General features: G+C 36.7%; 1 protein-coding gene across 7 annotated transcripts in view; it reads right to left on the reverse strand.

Annotated features, from left to right (window-relative positions):
• HDAC9 (histone deacetylase 9) overlaps positions 1 to 23,839 on the reverse strand; it is an 819,260-nt gene that overhangs the window by 21,443 nt on the left and 773,978 nt on the right. For all 7 annotated transcript variants that reach the window (XM_074367374.1, XM_074367375.1, XM_074367376.1 and 4 more), the window contains one exon: positions 8,201 to 8,348. In XM_074367374.1, the coding sequence (XP_074223475.1) occupies positions 8,201 to 8,348 (148 nt within the window). The remainder of the gene's footprint in view (positions 1 to 8,200; positions 8,349 to 23,839) is intronic.

Here is a 23,839-nt window from a genome sequence, read left to right on the forward strand (position 1 = left end):
TTAGAACATTCCCTCACCCCATACACAAGAATAAATTCAAAATGATGTAAACATAAGACACCACAAACCTCGTAGAAGAAAAGAGGCAAAACATTCCCTGACATAAATCTTAGCAATGTTCTCCTAGGGCAGTCTACCCAGGCAATGGAAATAAGAGCAAAAATAAGCAAATGGGACCTCATTAAACTCATAAGCTTTTGCACAGCAAAGGAAACCATAAGCAAAACAAAAGACAACCTACAGAATGGGAGAAAATATTTGCAAATGATGAGACTGACCAAGGTTTAGTTTCCAGAATATATAAACAAACAGCTCATAAAACTTAACAAAAAACAAACCCCCCAATCCAAAAATGAGTAGAGGACCTAAACATACAATTCTCCAATGAAGACATACAAATGGCCAAGAGGCATATGAAAAAATGCTCAATATCGCTAATTATCAGAGAAATGCAAATGAAAACTACAATGAGGTATCACCTCACACCAGTCAGAATGGCCATCATTCAAAAGTCCACGAATGATAAATGATGGAGAGTGTGGAGAAAAGGGAACCCTCCTACACTGCTGGTGGGAATGTAGTTTGGTGCAGCCATTACAGAAAGCAGTATGGAGATTCCTCAAAAAAACTAAAAATATACTTACCATATGATCCAGCAATCTCACTTCTGGGTATATATCCAGAAGTAACTAATTAAAAAAGATACATGCACCCCAATGTTCACAGCAGCACTATTTACAATAGCTAAGACATGGAAGCAGCCTAAATGTCCATCGACAGGTGTCTGGATAAAGAAGTTGTGGTATACACATATACAGTGGAATACTACAAAGCCATAAAAAAGAATAAAATAGTGCCATTTGCAGCTACATGGATGGACTTGGATATCATCATTCTAACTGAAGTAAGCCAGAAAGAGAAATACCATATGTTATCACTCATATGTGGAATCTTTAAAAAAAAAAAAAAAAAGGATACTATGAACTCATATACAAAACAGACTTGCAGACTTAGTAAACAATCTTATGGTTACTAGGGAAAGGGGGTGGGAAGGGATAGATTTGGGAGTTTGAGATTTACAAATTTTAGCCACTATATATAAAAATAGATTTAAAAGAGAAAGTTTCTTCTGTATAGCACAGGGAACTATGTTCAATATCTTGTAATAACCTTTAATGAAAAAATATGAAAATGAATATATATATATATATACACACACACACATATGACTGGGACATTGTGCTGTGCACCAGAAATTGACACACTGTGACTGTACTTCAGTTCAAAAAAAAAAGGTTCATGTGGTAATTGTTCTGTTTTTTTCTATAATAAAAAATTCTTTCCTAGCAGTTTTATTCATAATAGCCCCACATGGCAGAGGATCTGAATAGACATTTTTCCAAAGAAGACATACAGATGCCCAACAGGTACATGAAAAGATGTTCAACATCACTAATCACCAAACACTTGTTCAAGTGGCTACTATCAAAACCACAAGAACAAGTGACATGCTGAGTAGAAAAGGGAACATTTGTGCACTATTGGTCAGAATGTAAGTTGGTGCAGCCACTATGGAAAACAGTATGAAGTTTCCTAAAAAATTAAAAACAGACTTACCATATGATCCAGCAAATTTGGCTTCTGGGTATTTATCCAAAGGAAATGGAAATAACTAATTCAGAAAGATACATGCATCCCCATGTTCACTGAAGAATTATTTATAATAACCAAGACATGCAAGCAACTTGTGTCCATCAGTGGATGAATGGATAAAGGAAACATGGTACAAGGGAATATTACTCATCCATAAAAAAGAAAGAAACCTTGTTATTTACAACAACATGGATGGAACTTGAGGCATTATGTTATGTTGAATATGTCTGACAGAAAGACAAATACTGTATGATGTCACTTATATGTGGAATCACAAATAAACCCTGACTTACAGATACAGAGAACAGACTGGTGGTTGCCAGAGGTAGAAGGGTGGGTGAAATGGGTGAAGGTGGTCAAAAGATACAAACTTGAGTTGTAAGATAGATAAATAAATCCTGGGAAATTATAATGTACAGCATGGTGACTACAGTTAATAATACTGTATTGTATATTTAAAGTTGCTGCAAGAGTAAATCTTAAAAGTCCTCAAGAAAAAAATTATAACTCTGATAATGGATGTTAACTAAACTTACTGTGGCAATCATATTACAGAATATACAAATATTAAATCATGTTGTATACCTGAAAGACATGTAATGTTACTTATATCTCAATAAAAATCATAAAAAAAAAATAGCCCCAAATGATAAGCCCAATAGCCTTATACATTGGGAATAATGCACAGTAATAAAAATGAACAAACTACTGACTGGATGGATCTCAAAAACGTTAAGCTTAGAAAAGTAAAAGGAGCCAGATAGAAAGCATTATTGTCTAGTAGGATCCCCTTTAAATGAAACTCAAATTCTGGCAAAACTAATGTCTTTCTTAGTGTTAAAACTAAGAAAGAGAAAAAGGTTACCTGTGGAAGGAATGGCACTAAGAAGAGGCGCAAATAAACTTCCTGGGTGATGAAAATGTTCTCGATTATGTTCTGGTTGGTGTTTCTATGAGCGTGGAATAGGTGAAAAAGCTACTGTCTCTATCTTGGAAGCCTTTGCTCCTATTTACTAGGCGAAACCCTCCACTCTTCTACCCCGGCTCTGTGGCCCTGGTTCTGTGATCTGTTCCCCAGGCTTTGGTCTACGTTAGATCTTCTTTTATTCTGCAGCTCAGTCTATCCAATGACCCATCACTTATCGTAGTTGGTTGTTCATGTCTGATCCTGTGATAGGAAGAATAATAGCCCCCAAAGCTGTCCCTGTCCCAATCCCTGGAAGCTGTGACTGTCACACTGCATAACAAAACTGACTGTAAATTTGATTAAGAAAGAGAAATTTAAGAAATTTAAGAAAGAGAAATTATCCTGGTGGATCTAGCCTAATCATATGAGTCCTTACAAGCAGGGAAACTTTCCTGGCTTTTCAGTCAGTCTTCCCAGCTTTTTTTCTTCAGTCAGAGAGAGATGCAATGACTGAAGAAAGGGAGAGAGCTGTAAAGCTGCTGGCTTTGCAGATCGTGGAAAGCAGTCATGAGCCAAGGAATGCAGGCAGCCTCGAGAAACTGGGAAAGGCAAAGAAACAGTTTCTCCCCTAGAGCCTCCAGGAAGGAACAAGGACTTGCCAGCTTCTTGATTTTAGCCTAGAGACCTGTCAGCCTTTTCTGACCTTTCTGTCATCTTGAGCCACTAAGTTTGTAGTAATTTTTTAAGATAGCAATAGAAAACGAATAAAGTCTCCAAGTATGTGAACATTTTGAAGACTCCAAGGAAGCTTTGACCCTGACTCCCAACACTTGCTGTTTATGTGCCACAATCAGAAGATTTTAAGGAATAAATGAACCAGATGTTCTCCCTCCTCATTCTGCAGGTCGCAGGATTACCTTGTAATCTGTTACTATCACTCCCACATCCCCTCCACCTCGCCCAGGACAATTCCTTTTTCTAGTCGGACAGACACTTGGCTTCCCCTTCCCTCCTTTATTATGTTCCCTCAATCAGCCTATCTTTATAATATGAGCACTATGGAGTCTGGTTAGCCAGCATATCTGGAAGTGGACACTCTCAACTAGCACTATGAAATAAAAACATAAAATACACATTTGGAAAGCTCATTTAAAAAGATAAAGACACCAATTCCCTCAGAAAACATAAATAGAGACAAAGAGCTCAGGTATCTTTATAAATTACTATGCTACCATATTAACAATGTTTTGTCTCCTGTCTTTGGACTCATTCATTCAATAAATATTTGTTTACTATCTATAATGTATTGGGAATCGTTAAAGTTCTTTTAAGCCAGCTAACCACAGATGACTTAATTGAACAATTATTGCTTAGTGACTATTTGTCAGTCTCTTGTTTTTACTGACTGCAAGATTGATTTAAGCTACAAACAGTTAAACATGTAGATGCCCAGGTACAGCTTCTATATTCTAATACTATAGATCACTGGATGATGAACAATGTATTAAGGGAGGGAAAAAATAAGAGCAATTGAGGAACCAGGAAAATGACAGAAAAAAATAAAAACCAACCTTTGATTTCTATGTGTCAAGTGTTGTGTTCTTAAGATGTATTGTTTCATTTCATCCCCAAAACCCTATGAAATTTTCCCTTCATTTTAAAGACAAGGAAAAATTAAGCCTAGAGAAATAAGCAACTTGGTCCTGATCAGCAATTATTACGCTGGAGATGGGATCTGAATGAGGCAGGCTGATTCTAGAGTCACACTCGACTCTTCCTCTGTAGTGGGAAGAAGACAGGAGGGAAGGAGAGGAGATGACTGAGATGACAGGAAGCTCAGGTTCTCAGGCCTCTCATTTTACTTGAGGTTCTATTCCACCATGTGTCTTTTTCTCAAATTAAACACTTGTTTATAAACAATTTAGAATGGAACCTTGAAATACATCAGGCACTAAATTTAATCTCTAACATACTAAGTCAGAGTTCACATGCACCCCAAGATCACACGTTAGGCACTGAACACAGAGGTAAAATGACAGTCCCAGGAAGAGGAGGAAAAGAAGATAAGAAGGGATGTACGTACTGTCCTTCCTTTTACTGGGAACTTCCAAATCTCAGCCCACTTTTCAACTAAGGCACTGTTGCCATTGGATGAAAATTAAAAATAAAATTTACACTAGAACGTTTGCCTGGTTAGATAAACAAGTGTTCAAAATAATAGTATCAGAGAGAAAAATTGGAAACCTGAATAATTCATACCACATTTAGCTTCCAGAAGCCTTGGAGATACAACCCTAAAGCACAGAAAACAAAGTTGTGTTTCTAAGCCTGTTAGAGATGAATGTATATTCAACAGCAGTCTGTATAAATCTTCAGATACAGGAAAACGGGATTATTGCTGTCCTTGGCACTACTGATAGGCTGTTCAAAGCTAAGGCACGTGACACTTGAGGTTTTTCAGCTTATTGTTATACTTTTTTTTCCTTTAACATTCATGAATAAAATAGTTAAAAAATAAAATAGCCAGATTCAGAATCTTACTTTTCTAATGCTTCTCTATTATATAATGACTTGAAACCATCTCATTCCTGAGACACTGACTAAAGTTGAAGATGAAATGAAACAACCATATCCTATTGTATTAAGAAAATCTCATATGATTCATACTATAGTCTATATACTGACATTTGAAAACCTTTCAGTTTTTGTTTTGATATAAAAAATGAGAGAGAGAAATTCTAGAGTGTAAACATGTTCCCAGTAACTTAAGAATTGATCATTCTGAAGTCTTGATTGCCAAAGAGAACTTTCTCTTGATTTTCAGCAGAGCCTGAACTAGTATCCAAGAATAAACCTCAATACTGAACTGACCTTTTCAAAGTAGAAGCATTTGAAACAGATATCCGACCAATGCAAACTAGAATCTTTTAAAGGTGCAGTCTTCTGACAAATAAGAAGAAAACTAAGATCATCCTTCTTTCTTCTAAATGATATGCTATATGTGACAAGTCCTATCCACTTAATAGTCTTTGAATATATACCTTGGCCCCAGTTTTTTTTTTTTCAGTCTTTTGTTTTGTTTTCTGCTGACCCACCAATCATTTCTTTCCTGCTCAACTTCTTTGCTACCTGAAAACTATGTTTTGAAAATTATATTTCAGTCATCTCCAAAATGAATCCCTAGACTTTTTCTAATAATTTCTTCTTCATGGTCCATCAATGAGTTATAAAAATGAAATGACTATTTGCACTGTGTTGTCATCTCCCCCACCCCCCCAAGAAATGAACAAAAAATACTTACAATGGTTGTTAGCCAGGAGCATTTTATCCCTTATTCACTAGTGTGGTAAATGAGTCAGATATGAGTTGGCCAGGAAAAGAGCTGCTTTACCCAAAATCTTAGTACAAAATGAGTCATCTCACTCCAAACACCAATATATTCTCCAAAATAACTGGCAAGAATTTCCTATAAAAAGAATCTTGCCTTCACCCTTTTCCATCCATTTAGCTCTCTGATTTTTCTAATTTTTCCATTTCCTGTGTACTTATAATATTGCATTCATAACAAAGGCCCAAGAACATTTCTACCTCTTTACCTCATTCTGAAAGTCATCTTTCCTATACTTAGTAGGGGGGCCATTCTGATAGCATTCCCCTGGAAAGAATAAATGCTCTGTGGCTTTCAAGGGCGCTCCCAGTCTGACTCTCTGTGATGAAACCCATGCATGGTTCAACAGAAATGCGAAAGCCAGTTCTAGAAGAATTTTTCTTTTCCTCTGCTGAAAAAGTGAGTTCAAAACCACAGAAGATATTTCAAGCAAAACCATTTTTCTTCCCACAAGAGGAATTAATGAGAATAGATACAATCTGTCTAAAACTGATAAACATGAATCCAGGCCACACACTTCAATTCTGCTTCTCTGTACATCAGAACATTCCCATTCTTCCTCTCCCATCAGATGACGCCGAAAAATCACTGTGAACTGAAGCCAGGAGGCAAGCACACTATTTACCTGAGAATAAACAAGCATGCTTGTAGAGCCAAATCCCACCAAAGAGCTGAGATTTTTCTATTCCATGGGGCTCATAATGTGACTTATTATTCTTAATTATTCTAAGTTCTGCAATTCAACGGGCAAAATTACTTACAAATCATTTCACTCAGGTTGGAATTTAGCTTCATGTCTATATTAAATGAATTCTAAAGAAGAGCTATGCTCCCTTCATATCCAGCACTAACAGATGTTAGTTTCCTTAGTTTTACAGCCCTCCAATGACAGACAACTAACTGTATTTGGCTTTGGGAGTAACTGCAACACCTCTGGATTATGAACTTGGTGTTTGGTTCTTAGCTGGGAACGGCAGGGGGGTTAGTTCACATTATCAAAGATGTATAAAAAGTTTCCCCTTATGCTCCAGATGCCCAATATGAAGATGCCTTTTAATATAATATTGTACAACTTTTTTTTTTCTTTACTGGTAATCTTCTCTTCAAGTGGTTATGGTAAGAAAAAACAATTGTATAAAAATGAAATCTCTTATTCAATGTATCTCCAGCTCTTGACCAAAGCAAGATGTTAAATCCATTAAGCTCTGAATATCTAGTAAAAGCAAGAAGGCTAAAGCTGTTCAAATTTGTGCATTCTTGGGAAAATTGCCAACCTATACACTAGTAAGCAGGATCTGTGTAATTAATGGTGATGTTATTGACAGAGGGAATCCAGTTTCATTCTTAGAAGCAATTTAAAAGTGCAAGTTGGCAGAGCTTTGGTAAAGCCTCACCTATTCTTCTTCTCCCCCCCCCACCTATTCATTTTTAAATTGAGGAAATGTGACTTTGAAGTCATCCATAGAGCACCAATGTTAATGTATGCACATTTGTGGTGATTTTGGTCACAGTAAACTTAAAAGAAATCCTGAATGTAGTATTGTCTATTGAACAGCAAAATGCACAAACCAACAAGCACTTCTTAAAAGGAGAAGCATCAAACCCGGTCTTAGGTTATCTTTTTCTGCCCTGAAAGCTATTCATATGAAGACTAATTAAAATCAACTCCTTCTTATCATTAAGTAAAATAAAACCAGACTGAGTTCACATTCCTTTGCACACACTCCTGTCTCCTTGAGAGGCAACCTCCATCTTTACCCAGTGGTTGTATCTCACGGACAGTCATAGAAGAAGCCTGTATGTATTTAGGTTATCCAGCTGACTAGCCATACCTCCAGCTTCTGCTCTCCTTTCCCCTCTTTGTTATATCAGTGATTTCAGAATGATGAGAGAAAGAAAAACAGCTGGAAAAATAGAGATAACTAAGGAAAGAAGTTAAGCCCACAAGAAGCTTTTTCCATAATGATCCACACTAAGTTATCCAACAAAGAGTGATTTTTCTCACCATCTATCTCATCCTTCTATTTCCCTGTGAACTGCAACCACATGCTCTAGCTCTGTGCTTCCCTTAAAAGAATGAAACAAATGAATTCTTGACAGCCGACAGCATGTGCTGTGGCACCTGTGGCTCTGGAGAAGACAGGTGGAAGTCGAGGAGACAGGTGAAGGACAGCCTGGAGAGAAGCTGACGGATGCTAATGATGAGCCTGGATGTGACTGACCTTAATGATTCCCCCGTGTTGGATTCATACCTGCCGTCTTCTCTAGCAAAGGGCTGTTCCACATCCACTGTCAGGGAGGCCAGGGCAGAAACGGTCTCTGTCTCCTCTTGCAACTGAGCCCCGGCCAGAGCACAGCCTCTTGGCACAGCCACCGTCCTCATCGACTTCCAGTACTTGCCTAGAAAAAACACATGTATCATACTTATAGGAATTTCAGTTAGAACAGTATTAATCAGAAGACTTGCATAGGTCCAACACAGAGTACTTAAAATTCACAATGTTATACACAGTTGTAATTTAATTTCTTAACTGTTACGATTAAGAGTTTTCCTCAGTCTAGAATGCCAAGTTGTGAAGTGCTCACATTCCCAAGCCCGAGTCTCTCCCTTGCTCAGAGGTAATAAAGTGAGGAATAATCCACGGTCTAACGAACTCACTGTCAGACTGACAGTTGTCTCTGCAGCTAAGCAGGCCGACTCCGGGCACGTGCCCTGCGGGTACCTCTCAGGAGACTGGGAGGTAGAAGTTTCATGGAGAAACTGAATGAAATAGTAACATTAAAAATTGCTACTTGAGCCATTAACTTAAAAAACAAAACAAAACAAAACTGAGGTTGGAATATTAGAGGAAAAGAAAAGCCCAGAAATGCCAGCATGAATCGAATGGCAACTTTGCCAGAACAATCAGGTTTGTTAGTCCTGGATGTCCTTTCTTTCTCAGCCCCAGGGTGTGTACTAGAACAATAACTGATTTAAAACTTTAATATATGTATTGGCTGATGTTGGAACCCTTCCATATGTTATACGGATGTTTCTTTTTTTTGAGGCAGGGAAGGAGAATGAGAGGAAAATAGGAGGTCATTTCATGAGAATATGCCTGTGGGATAAACATGAAAGAGCAGAGTCAACAGTCTTCCTACAGCCCCTAAGCTGTTTTTTTGTCAAGTATTCAACAGCCTCAAATCAAAGCAGGAGCATCTCTCTAGCTGCTGACAAGACTCACCAGGTTAGAAGTATCTCGGCAGCCTGACCAATTAAGTGCGAAGTTAGCATGCAAAGTTAGCTTACTTACAAAAATAAATAATAAATAAATAAAAATTCTGCTGGAGTGGAAAAGGCAAATGGGTGACTACCGGACTGAGAGTAACTGGGTGCTAGACCCAGCTCTGCAACTAACCATCCTGTCATGCTGGCAAGGCTCTTTGGTACTTTATTTATGCTTCTCAAAACAGCTGGGATGCCCTCCGATCCCTTCCAGTTCTAACATTTTATGATTGGCCTTTCCTTATCTCACTGTTTCAGAAAGGAATAAAAGTCTTGTCATGTTAGGGGAGGAGACTCAGTCTCCCCTCCACTCGCCATGTCAGTAGAACCTTCTGACACAGCTGTGCACTGCTTCTACTTTACATATTGAGATCACCTAGTCTGACCAAAGTCAGAATCATAAAGCTTTGAAGTTGGACCACATGATAGCAATTCTAACTGAATGAACCCACAAAGTAACATTTTTCGAAAGCCACGGCTGTGCCAGATGTTGAGGACACAAAGGTGCTTCCCTGACACCAAGAAATTTATGGTCTAGTTGAGAAAGACTTTTTAGTTAACAAGCAATGACAATTCTGTGTGGAAAAGGCCCACCCACATGCTCCTGAGAGGAACTAAGTAGAACATAACTTTTGATGCCAGGAAGGCGAGAGAAGAATTGCCAGAAAAAATAACACTTGACTGAGTATTTGAAAGACCATCAGAAGTTAGGCTGAAACAGAGGGAGATGGCGGTGGTGAGGTATCCCTGGAAGAGGAAATTGTGCATACAAATGTGCAGAGACTCAAGTCTCTGTTGTTTACTGGGGTACAGAGTCCACTGCCAGGCACAACTAGAATGTAGGCAAAGCCTGGAGTGTAATGAATGAGATTACTATGGTAGGCATGGGCTAATTAACACACAATCTTGAATAACATGGCAATGATCTTGGCCTTCAACCTGTGGGTGATAAGGGGCCATTTTAAGAAGAGACAGAGAATCAGGTTTAAGTTTTTCAAAGATCCCTCTGGAGAGATCAATCATGGATGATGGATTGGAAGGTGATGAGAGTGGTGGGAGGAAAACCAGTTTTACATCTTGGCCAAAGTCCAGGCAGGAAATGATGATGTCTGAGCTAAAAGGAAGTGACAACAAAAATGAAGAGATGGACTACAGAGAGGCTTAGGAGGTGAGCAATGGAAATCTATCTTGGCTTTTTCTTTAGTAGCCCCCTACCTCTCTCAACTTTGAAAGATGACCCTAAATTGACAGTTCCATTCCAAGACCCTAATTTCTCTAGATCAGAACGTCATTATAATCTTACCCAAGTTGGAAATGTTATATTTCATCTATAAATGCATTCAGTTGTAATGAGTTTCATAAAATATTATTATTAATCATTATTTTACCACATGATGTTCACAAAACTGGCAATTCTGGATGTCATCATTTCCTTTCTAAGGTGACTCATATGGGGTCTCTGACAAACAACAGGTGGTTTATGGGTTAAATTGTTATAAACTACAGGAAAAGGACACTAGCATTACTGAGTTCCCAAAATGTGCCAGCAACTGTGCTAGGTATTTTCACATTTATCATTTATAATTTTATTTAATCCTCATGATAATTATGTAGGCAATGTTAGGTAATTTTTTCTATGGTCACATGGTAACAAGTAGAGGAGCTAAAGCCTCACCCAGGACTGTCTGACTCCAGAATGTCTCCTTCTCTGAAATCTGGTGTCCTCCTCTATGTGGTCCTCCTCTAATATACTCCTACTACACCCCAAAATACGAAAATAGACTAAATATGTGGAAATCTCAACTTAAAAGAATTATGCACATTGCAAAAGAATATATATATATATATACACACACGCATGCGCGCGCGCGCGCACACACACACACACACACACACACTTCACTTTACTGAAGAAATTAACTTTACCAAAGGAACAAGTTACTCTTGTTCCTTAGATATGTGACTCAGTTGCTTCACCTTTTATTGATTTTATGGCATCGGGTGATTGTACTTGCTAAGACAACCATGTTGAGACTAGTTCTTCCTACTCTTCACTGCTCATTACCTTCATTTCTCACAGTCTACTGCAAGCACCTGAATATCAGGTGCGTCCCTGATGAAGCTACCACAAAACTGGAGACAACTGCTCACTGGAGATTAAGAATAAGGAATCCATAAGATGGAGCCCTGAGGTCAAAGTCAAGATTTATAGATTGGAAACCTCACACCAATCCCAGAGAAGAAATTTGGATCACTCTGGGGCACAATGTCCACATTTATAAAATGATAGCGGTGGGACTGATGATAATGAAAGGTCTCTTCCTACCTACTTCTCAGTGATTGTGATTCTTCTGATCTTATATTACATATCACTCTTGGATGTTAGAATAAATTTGTTATGGCAGAAAATTTTATTTTTCTTTGAGCCTACAAATCCTTGAAGAGGTCAGCAAACACTTGCTTTTAGATAATACGGCACAGCTAGAATAACCAAGGGCTTTAATTTTCAAGCACTGTAGTTTTTTCCTCAAGAAGAGAGCTCTTGGTCATAGACAAAACAAATCTCTTTACTCCCCAAACACAATCAGGACAGAAAGACAATCATTAATAACAATCTTTCAGGAAAATGACTAACAATGATTCTCCAAAGTTCAGCCCTTTTGTATGTTAGTGAGAAAGATTTAAATAGCTGAGCCCTTTTTAATAAAGTTTAATGTGTATAAAATATCCTGCTAAATTAAGATTAAATGTTAAAAAGCTTGGCTTTTATCCAAATGTATGAGGTTCCTTACTCAGAAATAACTCATAACGTTAAATTCAATATGGCCTCTGGTAAAGCCTATAAAAACAAGGGGAACATTCTACATTGATAATGCATTTATAGACCACTATCTCTGTAAAGGAGAATAATTAAAATGGAAGTCGGTATAGCAGGACTGTGCAATATACAGCCAATTCAAATCCCACAATTTATGGGTTATATTTTCACATGATGGGTAGGTTTTCTTTTCCCCCTACAGAAATACATGTGCAATAAAAATCGTATCTGTTGGCACGGGAATAATATCCCCATTAGCACATAAGAGAAATGAATCAAGGTTTACTGCAAGAGTTTTCAGGAGCTGCTATTTATAAAGTAAAATATTAGTAACCAGCCACCACTGTGTTGCTCTCCTAAGGCAATAAAACTGGCAAAAGAGGGGTTTTCTATTAAAACTGGACACATATACTCCCTCTTAGGTCATATCTTCTATCCTTATTCATTTTTCCCTCTCTGTAAATCTCACTTTTCGGCACTTTTTTGAGGGGGACTACTTGGCTTTCAGTATTTTCTTTCTTTCTTTCTTTTTTTTTGTCCTGTAAAGCAAAGAATGATTCTAAAATAAAGTTAAAAACTAGATAACAGAATGCAGACAGTCAAGAGTTAGAGGTGAGGAACATAGATGGAGTGTCACTGGGTCAGATAGGAGCCATGAGAAGGTATCTTGAAGGTACTGTGTAATCAGACTTCAGCATAAACCAGATTTTTCTTGGTAATGAGCAATTTGGAAAAAAAATAGGTGTGTGTTGACAAATGAAAGTCTGTGTTAGAAATAACCCATCTACCAGGAGTTTTCCCAACCAAAGCCCTCTGACACTCTGAAAACCTCCTGACCCCAGAAACCGCCCCCTTCCATCACCATTGAGAGCCTGAGAGTCACTTCTCAGATCTGTTCTTCCCATTTGAATGATGTCCCCTTTTGTCATTACATACCATGTTCCCACAGGAAAAGAAGGTGCTACTGGCCTAAACCTCTTCCTATATCCTTTCAACTTTAGAGATAACACCTTGGACTTGAAAGGGGCCTAGGTTCATGGATTCTCCAGAGCAGAGAGCTTATTAACACTTCAAGAAATTATTTTCTGCATTCTCCTTGTCTATTCTCATTCAATTCTATCACCCATATTGCTAGAAGAGTGTCTTTCTAAAGCACAAGTCTAAGAATTTTGCTCCCCACTTTCAGAATAATGAAACCTCAGACAAGAGTAGACACTCCCACTGGCAGTCCGGGAGTTCCACAATGTGGTCTGTCTTTCAGGCTCATTAAGATACAATTTTTAGCTAAGTGGAGAACTTTTGGGGGATCCAAAGCAAAAATATAGACTTACTATGTATGCAAAAATAAAGATGTACTAAATATTGGTGTATAAATAGAGTGACCAGGTGATTTTTTATCCACATTGGGGCAACTTTGAGGTTAAAATAGGACTAAAAATAAAAATTATATTTAAAGAAATATTCATATATTGGTCAAAAATTATTTTTATGGGGAGGGTACAGCTCAAGTAGTAGAGCACATGCTTAGCATGCATGGGGTCCTGGGTTCAATCCCCAGCACCTCCTCTAAAAATAAATAATAAAACCTAATTATCTCCCCCCTACCTCTCCCCAAAATTATTTTTATCAATGGGCCAATAAAATAGTACTATTCAGAAATTATTTTCAGAACTGAAATTCATTCTAAAAAAATAAAAATAGCATAATTCATGTATGCCAAAGCACAATAACCAAATTTTAAATTGATTATCTAAACATGAGAAAATAAGTAGAATTATGATTTTTGGTAAATGTTCATGAGTTTTGTGGTCATTTATCCCACTGTTAAAAGAATATCACTGGTATTTTATGAAGAATGTATTCTTCATTTCAATGTGATCTCAATATTTTAGACTTTCTCACACTGTTGCCTGAAATCTTAAAAGCAGAATTTTAGATTTAATAAACTTTAAATTGTGGTATCTTTAGTTTGCTGCCAAATACTGTCTCTGTAAGTGTAGTGCTATCTGGTAAGCTCAGAGCAATATCTGCTAAATATGGAATTATTTTACTTCCAATTTTTAAAATACTGAAATAAATATTTCATATCAAATATATTCATGACTATTGTCTTTTTTCTCCTTTCAGAGTACCTTTGGTAAATATTTTATATAAGCCATACTTAAAAAAATCTTCTCCATTTATAACTTCAAAATTTATTTACAAAATTTAGATGCTGCAAAACGATACGACTTCTCAATTTCATTACATTCTAGAATAGAATATAAATTTATCCAGCTAAGGAGTTTTACCAATGATTCTATCAATAAATACACATCTTTGAAAGCCTAATTATAGACTTTCAAAATCAAATCCTGTACATGGTTTGAACACCTAATCAATTTTTTTCTTTAATTCTCTTGCTTTTGTAAGGACAAATTTAAAAAAATTTTCTTGCAAGCACTGTTTCCTGTAATTGCGATTATTTAAAGTTCTAAAGGTTATATTTTTGTTTCATTTCATGACTATTCCTTATCAGCTTCACTGAGGTATAGTTTATAGTCAATAAAATTTACCAATTTTAAGGGCAGATCATAATGCATGCTGATAAATGTATGCAGTCATATAACCACTACAATAATATGTAGTATTAATGATAGTATATATTAATATATATCAGTATGTTACATACTAATATATTGGTATTATATTAATATATATTATATGTTACATATTAATAATTTTACACACACATACATAATATTTTCTTCAACCCCAAAAGTTCCTTTTGGCTCTCTGGAGTTCATTTCTTTTTCTTTGTTCTGTTTTTTGGAGGGGAGGTAATTAGGTTCATTTATTTATTTATTTATTTAAACAGAGGAAGTGGGGGTTGAACCCAGGACCCTGTGCATGTTAGGCACGCACTCTACCACTGAGCTATACCCTCCCTTTGGAGTTCATTTCTTACCCTCTTTCTTGGCCCCTTGACAATCACTGAAATTCTGCCACTGTAGTTTTGCCTTTTCTAGAATTTCTTAGGATGGAACCATATTTTATATAGTCTCTAATATCTGGCTGCTTTCACTTAATACTTTGGAGATTCAAAAGATCTTTTTATCTTATTATATCTTTGTTTCTTTGTATATAATATGATTTTTCTTTTCTCTGTGTTTCTTTTAAGAATTCATTAGGATGTTCCTAAGTGTGATTTTATTCATATTTATTCTGCTTGAGACTGATTAAATTTCTTGGATCTGTGGATTTGTAGTTTTCATCAAATCTACAAAACATTTTTCTATTATTTCTTCAAATCCTCCCTCCAGTGCTGCCTTCTCTGGGACTCCAATTTTAGGCATGTTAGACTTACTGATGTTGTCCAATATATTACTGATACATTTTTTTTCAGTCTTTTTCTCTCACTTCAGGTAGTTTCTATTACTTCTTCAACTTCATTTTTTTTTTTTTTTGGTCTATAGTGTATAATCTGCCATTAATGCTTCCAAGCTACAGAATTTTAAAATTTCAAATATTGTATTTTTCATCTCTAAAACTTCCATTTGCATGTTTTAAAGTTTTTTCATTTTTTTCTGCATTATGTTTGCACTTTCTTCTTCACATTGGAAGTAACATTCTCGTCATCGTACCTTGCATTACTGAGTCAGTTTCTGTTAATTAATTTGTCTTGTGTTTCTAGGTCATATTTTCCTACTTCATTGTATGCATGGTGATTTTCAATTGGATGCCTGACATTGTTAATTAGAACATTTTTGGTTGTTGAATTTTGTTGTTTTCTCTGAAAGCTTTGGGCTTTGGGCATGCAGTTAAGTTACTTGCAATCAGTATGATTCTTTTGAGGATGCTTGTATTCTTTGTTAATGTAGTTCCACAGCAGGCTTTAGTATAAAGCTAATTTAGTCATATAATTAAGATGAAACCATTCTGATGTCTCTATATGATGCCCTGTGTATTACATGGTCTTTCCACTATGGCTAGTGGGAATACAAACTATTCCCAGTTTCGTGTGAGCTGTTTTCCACTGGTTAGTTCCCCAGCCTTTTGGAGTTTCACATCATGTATGTAAAAATAAGTAAGACAACAATTTAAGGAAACCCCTTTACAAATACACAGAGTTCTTTCTCTGTGCAGTAACTTCATCCCAGATATTCTGTCTCACAAATCCCAGTATCATTCTCCTCAAACTCTCACCACTTTTTCTTCAGAAAAATCACTAGACTCTGGATTGTCTCCCTATGCTGCAGCCGAGAAATTGCCTCTCATCAGTAAGCTCGAGCAATTGTAGTATGTATTTCATGTTTCTCTTTCCTTGTTTGTTTCCTGCTGGGATCACAGGCCTCCACTGCCTGCTGTCTAGTGTCTAAAACCAGTGTTCCATATGTATGTCTTTCCAGTTTCCTTTCATTTCTGATCAACAAATTCGTATAACAGTTATTCCTCCATAGGTGGGGCCAGAGGTCCATTCATTGAATATTTTGATTAATGAATTCTAACTGATTAATAAAATATAATCAAAGTTCAGAAAACTCATTTACAAAATAGTTCAATATCCTTGTAGAATAATCACCTCAAAAATTTCTGAAGTATGACTGATCATGAGAAGCAAAGGGAGAAATTTTGTACTGCCATGCAGAAGTTATTTTTGTCATCGTATCAGTTGTATTTGGAAAAGTTAGTATTTCATTTAACTGTACTTCACTCTATGTTTATATAAAGATAATTTAAAATTTGAGAACAATAGTGTAAACTTTCATTGGTAGAATATCAGGTCTGTTGAGTTTTTTAAAGGGATTTAAAATACTTTTTTATTCAATTAATATTTTATTAAGTTATTTACAAAAAATAAGGAACTTGGTACTCCATAATCAATGCCAAATGGATCCCTACTCTTTAAGATTAAGCTATGCTCCACCAAAATTTAAATTTGTGTATTAATATGAAAGCAAATGATTTTATTGTCTGTATTGGATTTTCACTGTAATTTACAACTGCATTCACAATAATGCCCTATGATTTATCTCTGGTAGATTTATTTCCAAAAGCTTTAGTTTAATTCCATGAAATGAATGAAAAATACCAAACCATTATTAGAATTAACTGATTTTTCTGTTTGAAGCATCCTAAAGACACTGCGTCTTTAACCAAGATACTCTTCTAGTGGAGTCAACAAATAAAAATGACTACCTCACTCTGGAGCTTGGTAAAAACAGTTGAAACTGAAAATTCATTAAAAACATTTAGAAGCATAGTCTATATAAATAAAAAGTCATGCTTCAAGAGTAATACTTATATGCACCTTCTGCAACTGCACTTGTTAAATTGTTCCCTGTGCCCTGAGTTTTTATTTTTATTTTATTTTTAATTATGATTACATTTTAAAGTAGATACTACTACTGGTTTGGTAGCAATGTGTCTTCACTGTTCATGTTACTCATGATATCACCACCATGTCCCCATGACGAATCATGAATACTGATAATCATTTTGTGCAAGTTACATGTTCATAATCAGCTTTCTTGGGAAACAAAAACTGAGCACTAAATTCTGCTCCCTCTCTATTTCTTGAACATATTTTATCCACACCTAATCTCTGATTCCACATGTTCCTCCAAACCCCACCTTGTGACAGCTTGGTGGCTTCATGCATGTTATAAGCTGTGGCTACAGCACACCTGTTTGGTGTACCAGGTGGCAGCAATGTTGAATATTTCTCCCTCTACCTCCTAGGCCAGAAATTTAGGTGTCCCTTACTATTGGTATTTTGGTTGATGTCTATTATTTCAATGTCCAATCCAGATACCACTTGTTTCAGATTTTCCCCTTTTCAGAAATTAAATTGGTCCCACACCCTGTTTCGGTAAATATTGTTTCACTAAAACACAGCCATGCTCATTACGCATTGGCTAAAGCTGCTTCCTTGCTACAATGGAAGAATCAAGCAGTTGAAACATAAAACCTTTTGTATTTACTATCCAACACTGTACAGAGAAAATCTGTTGACCTCTGGCTTAAAGCAAGGGAGTACAGAGACAAATATGCCTTATTTTGTAAAAGATCACTCTGACAGAACTTCAGAGAAAAAAAAAGAAGTGGAGAAAACAAGATTGGATATGGGTAGACCACTTTGTTGGATATAGAAATAATCCAGGAGAAAGATGATGGAAGCCTAATTTGGGACAGTGGCGATGGGGCCAGAAGTAATTGGTTGGATAAATGAAATGTTTAAGAAGTACAAGAAACAGCAGCATTAGAAATACCGGACCTACCTTGGTTTAATGAAGAGGAAGGGGGTCAAAGATTTTGTGAGATTGGAATATTAGAGTGTATTTGTCTGGAGCCATGTTATAAAAGGATATAGGAGCCAGCCTGAAAGATCTCTGAATAACTAAAGCTGGAACAGTTTAAACAACAAAATAATGACAGTATTGGATTATAACTCCTAGAATAAATATCTGTGAGTCTACACTGATATAAATATATAATGAATAAATTAGTAAATGGAAGAGAAAGGACAGCTCCTCATTACATATAATTTCTAAGAAATAAATGTAGACAGAATAAGGAAAATAGAAAATCAGCATTGGAATACCAGAGTAATAGTTTTTGCAGGCAAGAGCCACTGATGGCTGCTAAAATTTGTAGGTAAAAGTTTGAGAAGAAACAGCATATTTACCTAGACTCAAAGAACCTTCCCAACATATTTATTGACTCCAAAGGGAAATATTGTAACTTTACACTGAAGAGCTCCTTAATCAAGTGATCCAGGTTAACCTCACCAATAAATGAGACATAGGAGACATGCACTGCGGAGTTTTATGGTGGAGTACAAGTAAAGGAGTATTTGTAATCTATTATCATCACTTGAAATAAGTGCCCCTCCCTCCACAAATAAGGTATATTTTCTCTTGTTTCTCTTTTCTGCTGACTTTCCCTAGTGGCTGTGTCCTTGTGCATTTGATTTTATTCATTTGTTTAAATATGTATGTATTTATTTCCTTGAGCTCATGTTTTGTTGAATTTGATCTCTGCATACACTGAGGGTCTAAATTAGGGATACTTTCCTGCAGAAAAGATTTGTTTTTGCTTCCTCTGGAACCCAAGAGGAGGATAAAACCGCTTTAGTATCCATCAGATTCATATCCATAACTTTGATGCAGACCTTGGGCTTTTCTGTGCAGTTACAGTGCTGATACCATCATCTGCCCCAGGAATACTCTCCCCTTTTCTGTTACTTATTGCTTACTGCTCCCTATTAAGTTTCAGCTTATGTTTTCTTTTTCCCTCATAGTCCTTTACATTCTAGCAAGTCCAGTAATGAATTAAAATAGTCTACTTTTTTTCAACCGTATGCAGAAGCTATTACATTTTAGGAGAGGTCTATTCTAGAGTCTCTGCTGCTACTTGGGAATAGAAGTCTGGCAGAACTCTGTCCTCATCTGTGAAATGAGGTGGGAACAGGAGGGTCATGTGCTTTAACAGAAAGAAAGTGGGATTTGGTAGCACAGCCAGACCAGAGTTCAAATGTTAGTTTTACTGTTACTATTTGAAACACCTCCAACAAGTGACCTAAACTTGTTAAGCCTCAATTTATTCATGAACAAGATGAGGAAACTAATTATGCACTGCAGAGCTGCATGAGACTAGAGATAATATATATGTATATGTATAGATTTAATGTATACATAAATACCTAGCAAATGACCTTCCCCCAAACTTGACCTTCTAGCACACCCTATCTCACTGAATGGTATCACACGTGTGTCTGAAATGCATCTGGGTGCTAACAGCTGAGTATATATTCATAAAGCATTTCTGTTCTTAAAGAGGTTTCAGTCCTAGAGAAACGTGTAGTTTTATTTATACTCTTGGTCTGATTAGTTCTGTCTTAGTAGAAACGTGAGTGAAAGAAAACTCATAATTACAGATGCAGTTGGAATTAAAAAAAAAAAATTCCCAGACAAGTCTCTAAGCAGAAGGCAGATCTACCTTTTAATTCTGGGACACTCTAGTATTAGTGCTCCACCAAACAATAATCAGAGCCTCAACATTTCAAGAGAACGGTTAATTAGAAGTTCACAATCAATTTTCAAAAAGCCATGTGTACAAGTCTGACCTGGCTCTGATACAAGCAAGGGCTGGCGGGGTTAATAGTGGGAAAATGTCTAACGCTGCTTTTCTTCAATGAAGGTTGGCCTGGCCCAAGGCTGCAACGTTAAGGCCTCTGTCTAAAGCCAAAACATCTATGACAAATAGCAGCTCACACCTGACAACAGTCAGGGTTCTAAACTCAACAGGGCAGGGATTTGAAATTCTGCCAACCCTTGCATTTTTTTGTGATTAGATGTATTCTGCAAGTTTACAAGGGCTCCAAAAGTGGATTCATAGCTCTACAGCTCCTTGAAATTAGGCATTGCCCTTCTGGAACTGACTGTGGCTAAACCCTGATTAACCAGAACTTCCAAAACCCCAAATCTTCAGTTTAATTGATTTTTTTCCCTAAGCCTGTCACTTTGGGATGAAATAGGAAAAAGTGCACCCCAAAACTGCAAAAGGAATGAATTTATTTGTGAGCTTTAGAATAGCATAATGATGAAGACCATAGACTTTGGGGCTAGACTGCTTGACTTATGAGCTTGCCTTTGTCCATTTATTAACTGTGACCTTGGAAAGTTATTTAACCTAAAAAAGAATGAAAATAGTACCTACCTCAGGGTTGTTGATAAGAGTAAATGAGTTAATTTATATCAATAAGAGTGCTTAGAACAGTGCCTAGCACACTGGAAACACTCAGTAATGGTTATTCTATTATTTGCTAACAGCTTACAGGGCTTGCATTGTGTAAATAATTCCATCCAAAGTCCCCAAAGTCCCTCCGTAACTTCACTGAAGAGAAAAACTGGTATTTAAGATGGTCCCCCAAATTTCATGCCTTTCAATCAGCAGTTTCTTTTTCTGAAGTCTAATATTCATCTTTCCTTTCACACTTTTCTTCCTCTGCTGCTCTCTATCACAGGAGGTGACACCACTACCTACTCAGTTGTCCAAGCCTGAAACTTAGGAATCATTAATCCTCTCCATGCCTGTTCATAACCATACCAAGCCAACTCTACTTCTGAATTAAACAGCTCACACTGGCAATAAGCCCTGCAAAATTGTCTGTCCTTACTGAAGGCAGAGTGACCTTTTGAAATACAGCTTTGATCATATTCCTTCCCTGCTTGAAATAAATCATTAAATCATTATGAGTTAAAAGCCCCTTTTCAACCTCTTGTTCTCCCCTGGGAGATGGAGGAGCGAGAGAAAGACAGAAAGATAAGAAACAAAAGTAGAAAATCAAAATGAAATAAGAAGGAACAAAAAGAGAGAAGAAAAACGGAGTGTGGGTTAGCATTTGGGTGTGGAGTCAAGAAGCGAGAGTGTTCGTGAAATGATTTATGCAGTGCATGTTGCTATCTGGGCAAACCACCCTTTAATCTATGTGCATAGTCCCATGAGCTCAAAACTCTGGACAATTTCCTCACAAGATATTTTATACAAATTCTTTTTAGCTTAGAAACAATCTGATTTTCTCCTGGATTATCTAATGTAAATGACCTTTCTCCTTGGGAAGGGGGTAGGTAGAGGTTATTCAAGTAATGGGAGGAGATGGCTGAATGGTATTTCACATAAAAGAAGATGGTTGTCATCTTTAGAGCAAGTTTTATCTTACTTTAACAGCTTTTTTCATTAATTACTGTCCAGATCTCTTAATAGCCAAGAGAACTGGCTAGCACTTTGTCTGATTATCCACTAATACAGCATCAAGAGTGTATTTTACTTTCACCAGCAATTATCGCCACTGGAAATACAGCAGAAATGAATCAAGAAGATTAGCATTCCTTTGCCAACATCAATTGTTCTTTCTAAGGGTAGTTTCTGGGACAGTGGATATAATGATATAATAATAAGAGGAGGAAACTGAGGAAGAGGGGGAGAAGGAGAAGAAGGAAAGGATAACAAGAAGGAAAGAGGAGGAGACCTAATTCCCTCAGTAACACATACACTAAACATAAATGAAGCAGAGTTCTGACAGGGAGAAGGTATCAACTGTACTTGCCTCTGATCTCCCAGAGAAAATCTGATTTCATTTTTATTTCTTTAGAATGAGTGAAAGGGTGTGTTCTGCCCATTGCAGCTGCCTGAACCATGTGGACAGCTGACTGCCTTGTAGTCAGTTACATAGTCACATGGGGTATTCTCCTGCAATGAGAAAGTCAGATCCCTTTTGACAGTGGCCTCAAAAGTTGGATAAATTCAGAGGACCATAAATTAAATTCTCACAGCCCTAAATATTGCTCTGTTTGTGAGTGTGTTTCTCCTCTGTGTGGGTAAGCTTTAAAAAAAAAAAGAGAAATTTAGCCATACTGGCAAGTTTTATATGCAGGAGACATGATGTTCCTCCATTTATATACAAGTTTGACAGAACACAGAGTGACATTGCAAATACTGTCCTTTCCTCATTATGACTTATGTCACCAGTTTGCTGTGGTTGGCATAATAAGGAATTCTAAGGAGATCGCAATCCACTAAACAAGAGAAAATTCCTAGAGTGGGAATAAAATGAAAACTGGGGGTAAAAGGAAAAACTTCCTACTGTTCTCTTATGATTCTGCTTCTGATTTGCCATTTTGTTGCCATAGCAGCCACCTTAGAAAAGCAGTGTGGTGATATGCCATGTCCCTCCTCTGGGAAGTTAAGTGGCTTGCTCATTGTCACATGGCTGGTGAGTGGATGGGAAGATCATAGTTAAATTCGTATTATTTTAAAATCCTCTACCCTAGTGTTTTTCAACTTATGAGCTGCAAACTGTTGGAGGGTTGCAGAAAAATTTTAAAAGAATCCTCAACTCCTTTTGAACATATACAATTTCTGATCCACAAATCAAAAGATACTATAATTATCACTATTATCATGCAGGTCTATAAAACTGGTTGACACTTAAAAGGAGTACTCTTCTTAATAAAAAAAACTTAAATGAATAAAAGGAAACCATGACTATATACTTGTGGTTTTCATATTTTGAGGTTTCACAGATCAGTATCAGTATCATTCATTGTATGTTTTTAGAACTTAAAATTATAGTCTTTCAAACTAAATAAATTTAGTTTTATGGAAAACTCACTTCATGATTCTTCCCTTCAAAATCAGTGAAAATGTTATCATTGCCAAGGACTGGTGTAAAAAATGATGTTCCCAAATGTATGACGGTAAGAGTCTATGTAGAAGGTAAGAGTTCAGTGGACTCTTAAGTTGTTAGGATGGGTTTCAGGAAAGGATATACACATACAAGGGTCCTTTATTCTACTCTGGGCTGACTTTACCTGACACTGCTTGTTGGTGATTACAGATGGCCAGCCAATCACCAGACTCAGCTCTTAGAACTGCCACCTCCAAGCTTAGTGATGGAAGTGGTAGCTCGCAAGCAATTCCTGTTCTCCCTGACTTAGAAATGACTCATCATTGTGGGTTGTGGACGAGAGAGAAGAAATGGGCTCTCATATATATTTTGCCTGAATTTCTTAATCTCTTGTTCTGCATAAGCTAGCCAAGGAGTATAATTTTAGGTTAATTAAAAAGTCAATCTGGGCTAAGAAAAAAAAAAGTGTGGCAAACATTGACCTACTGGCTGATTCATTCATTCAACAAATGTAGCAGAGAACCTGCTACATGCCAGATAAAGGATACAGCAATTGAAAACAAAGAACATCAGCAAAAACAATCTCTGCCATGAAAACATCCAGGAACTGCACCTAATCTAGCATAGGGATGGATGGA

This window comes from Camelus bactrianus, chromosome 7, assembly GCF_048773025.1.
Source record: "Camelus bactrianus isolate YW-2024 breed Bactrian camel chromosome 7, ASM4877302v1, whole genome shotgun sequence".
Taxonomy (NCBI): Eukaryota; Metazoa; Chordata; class Mammalia; order Artiodactyla; family Camelidae; genus Camelus; species Camelus bactrianus.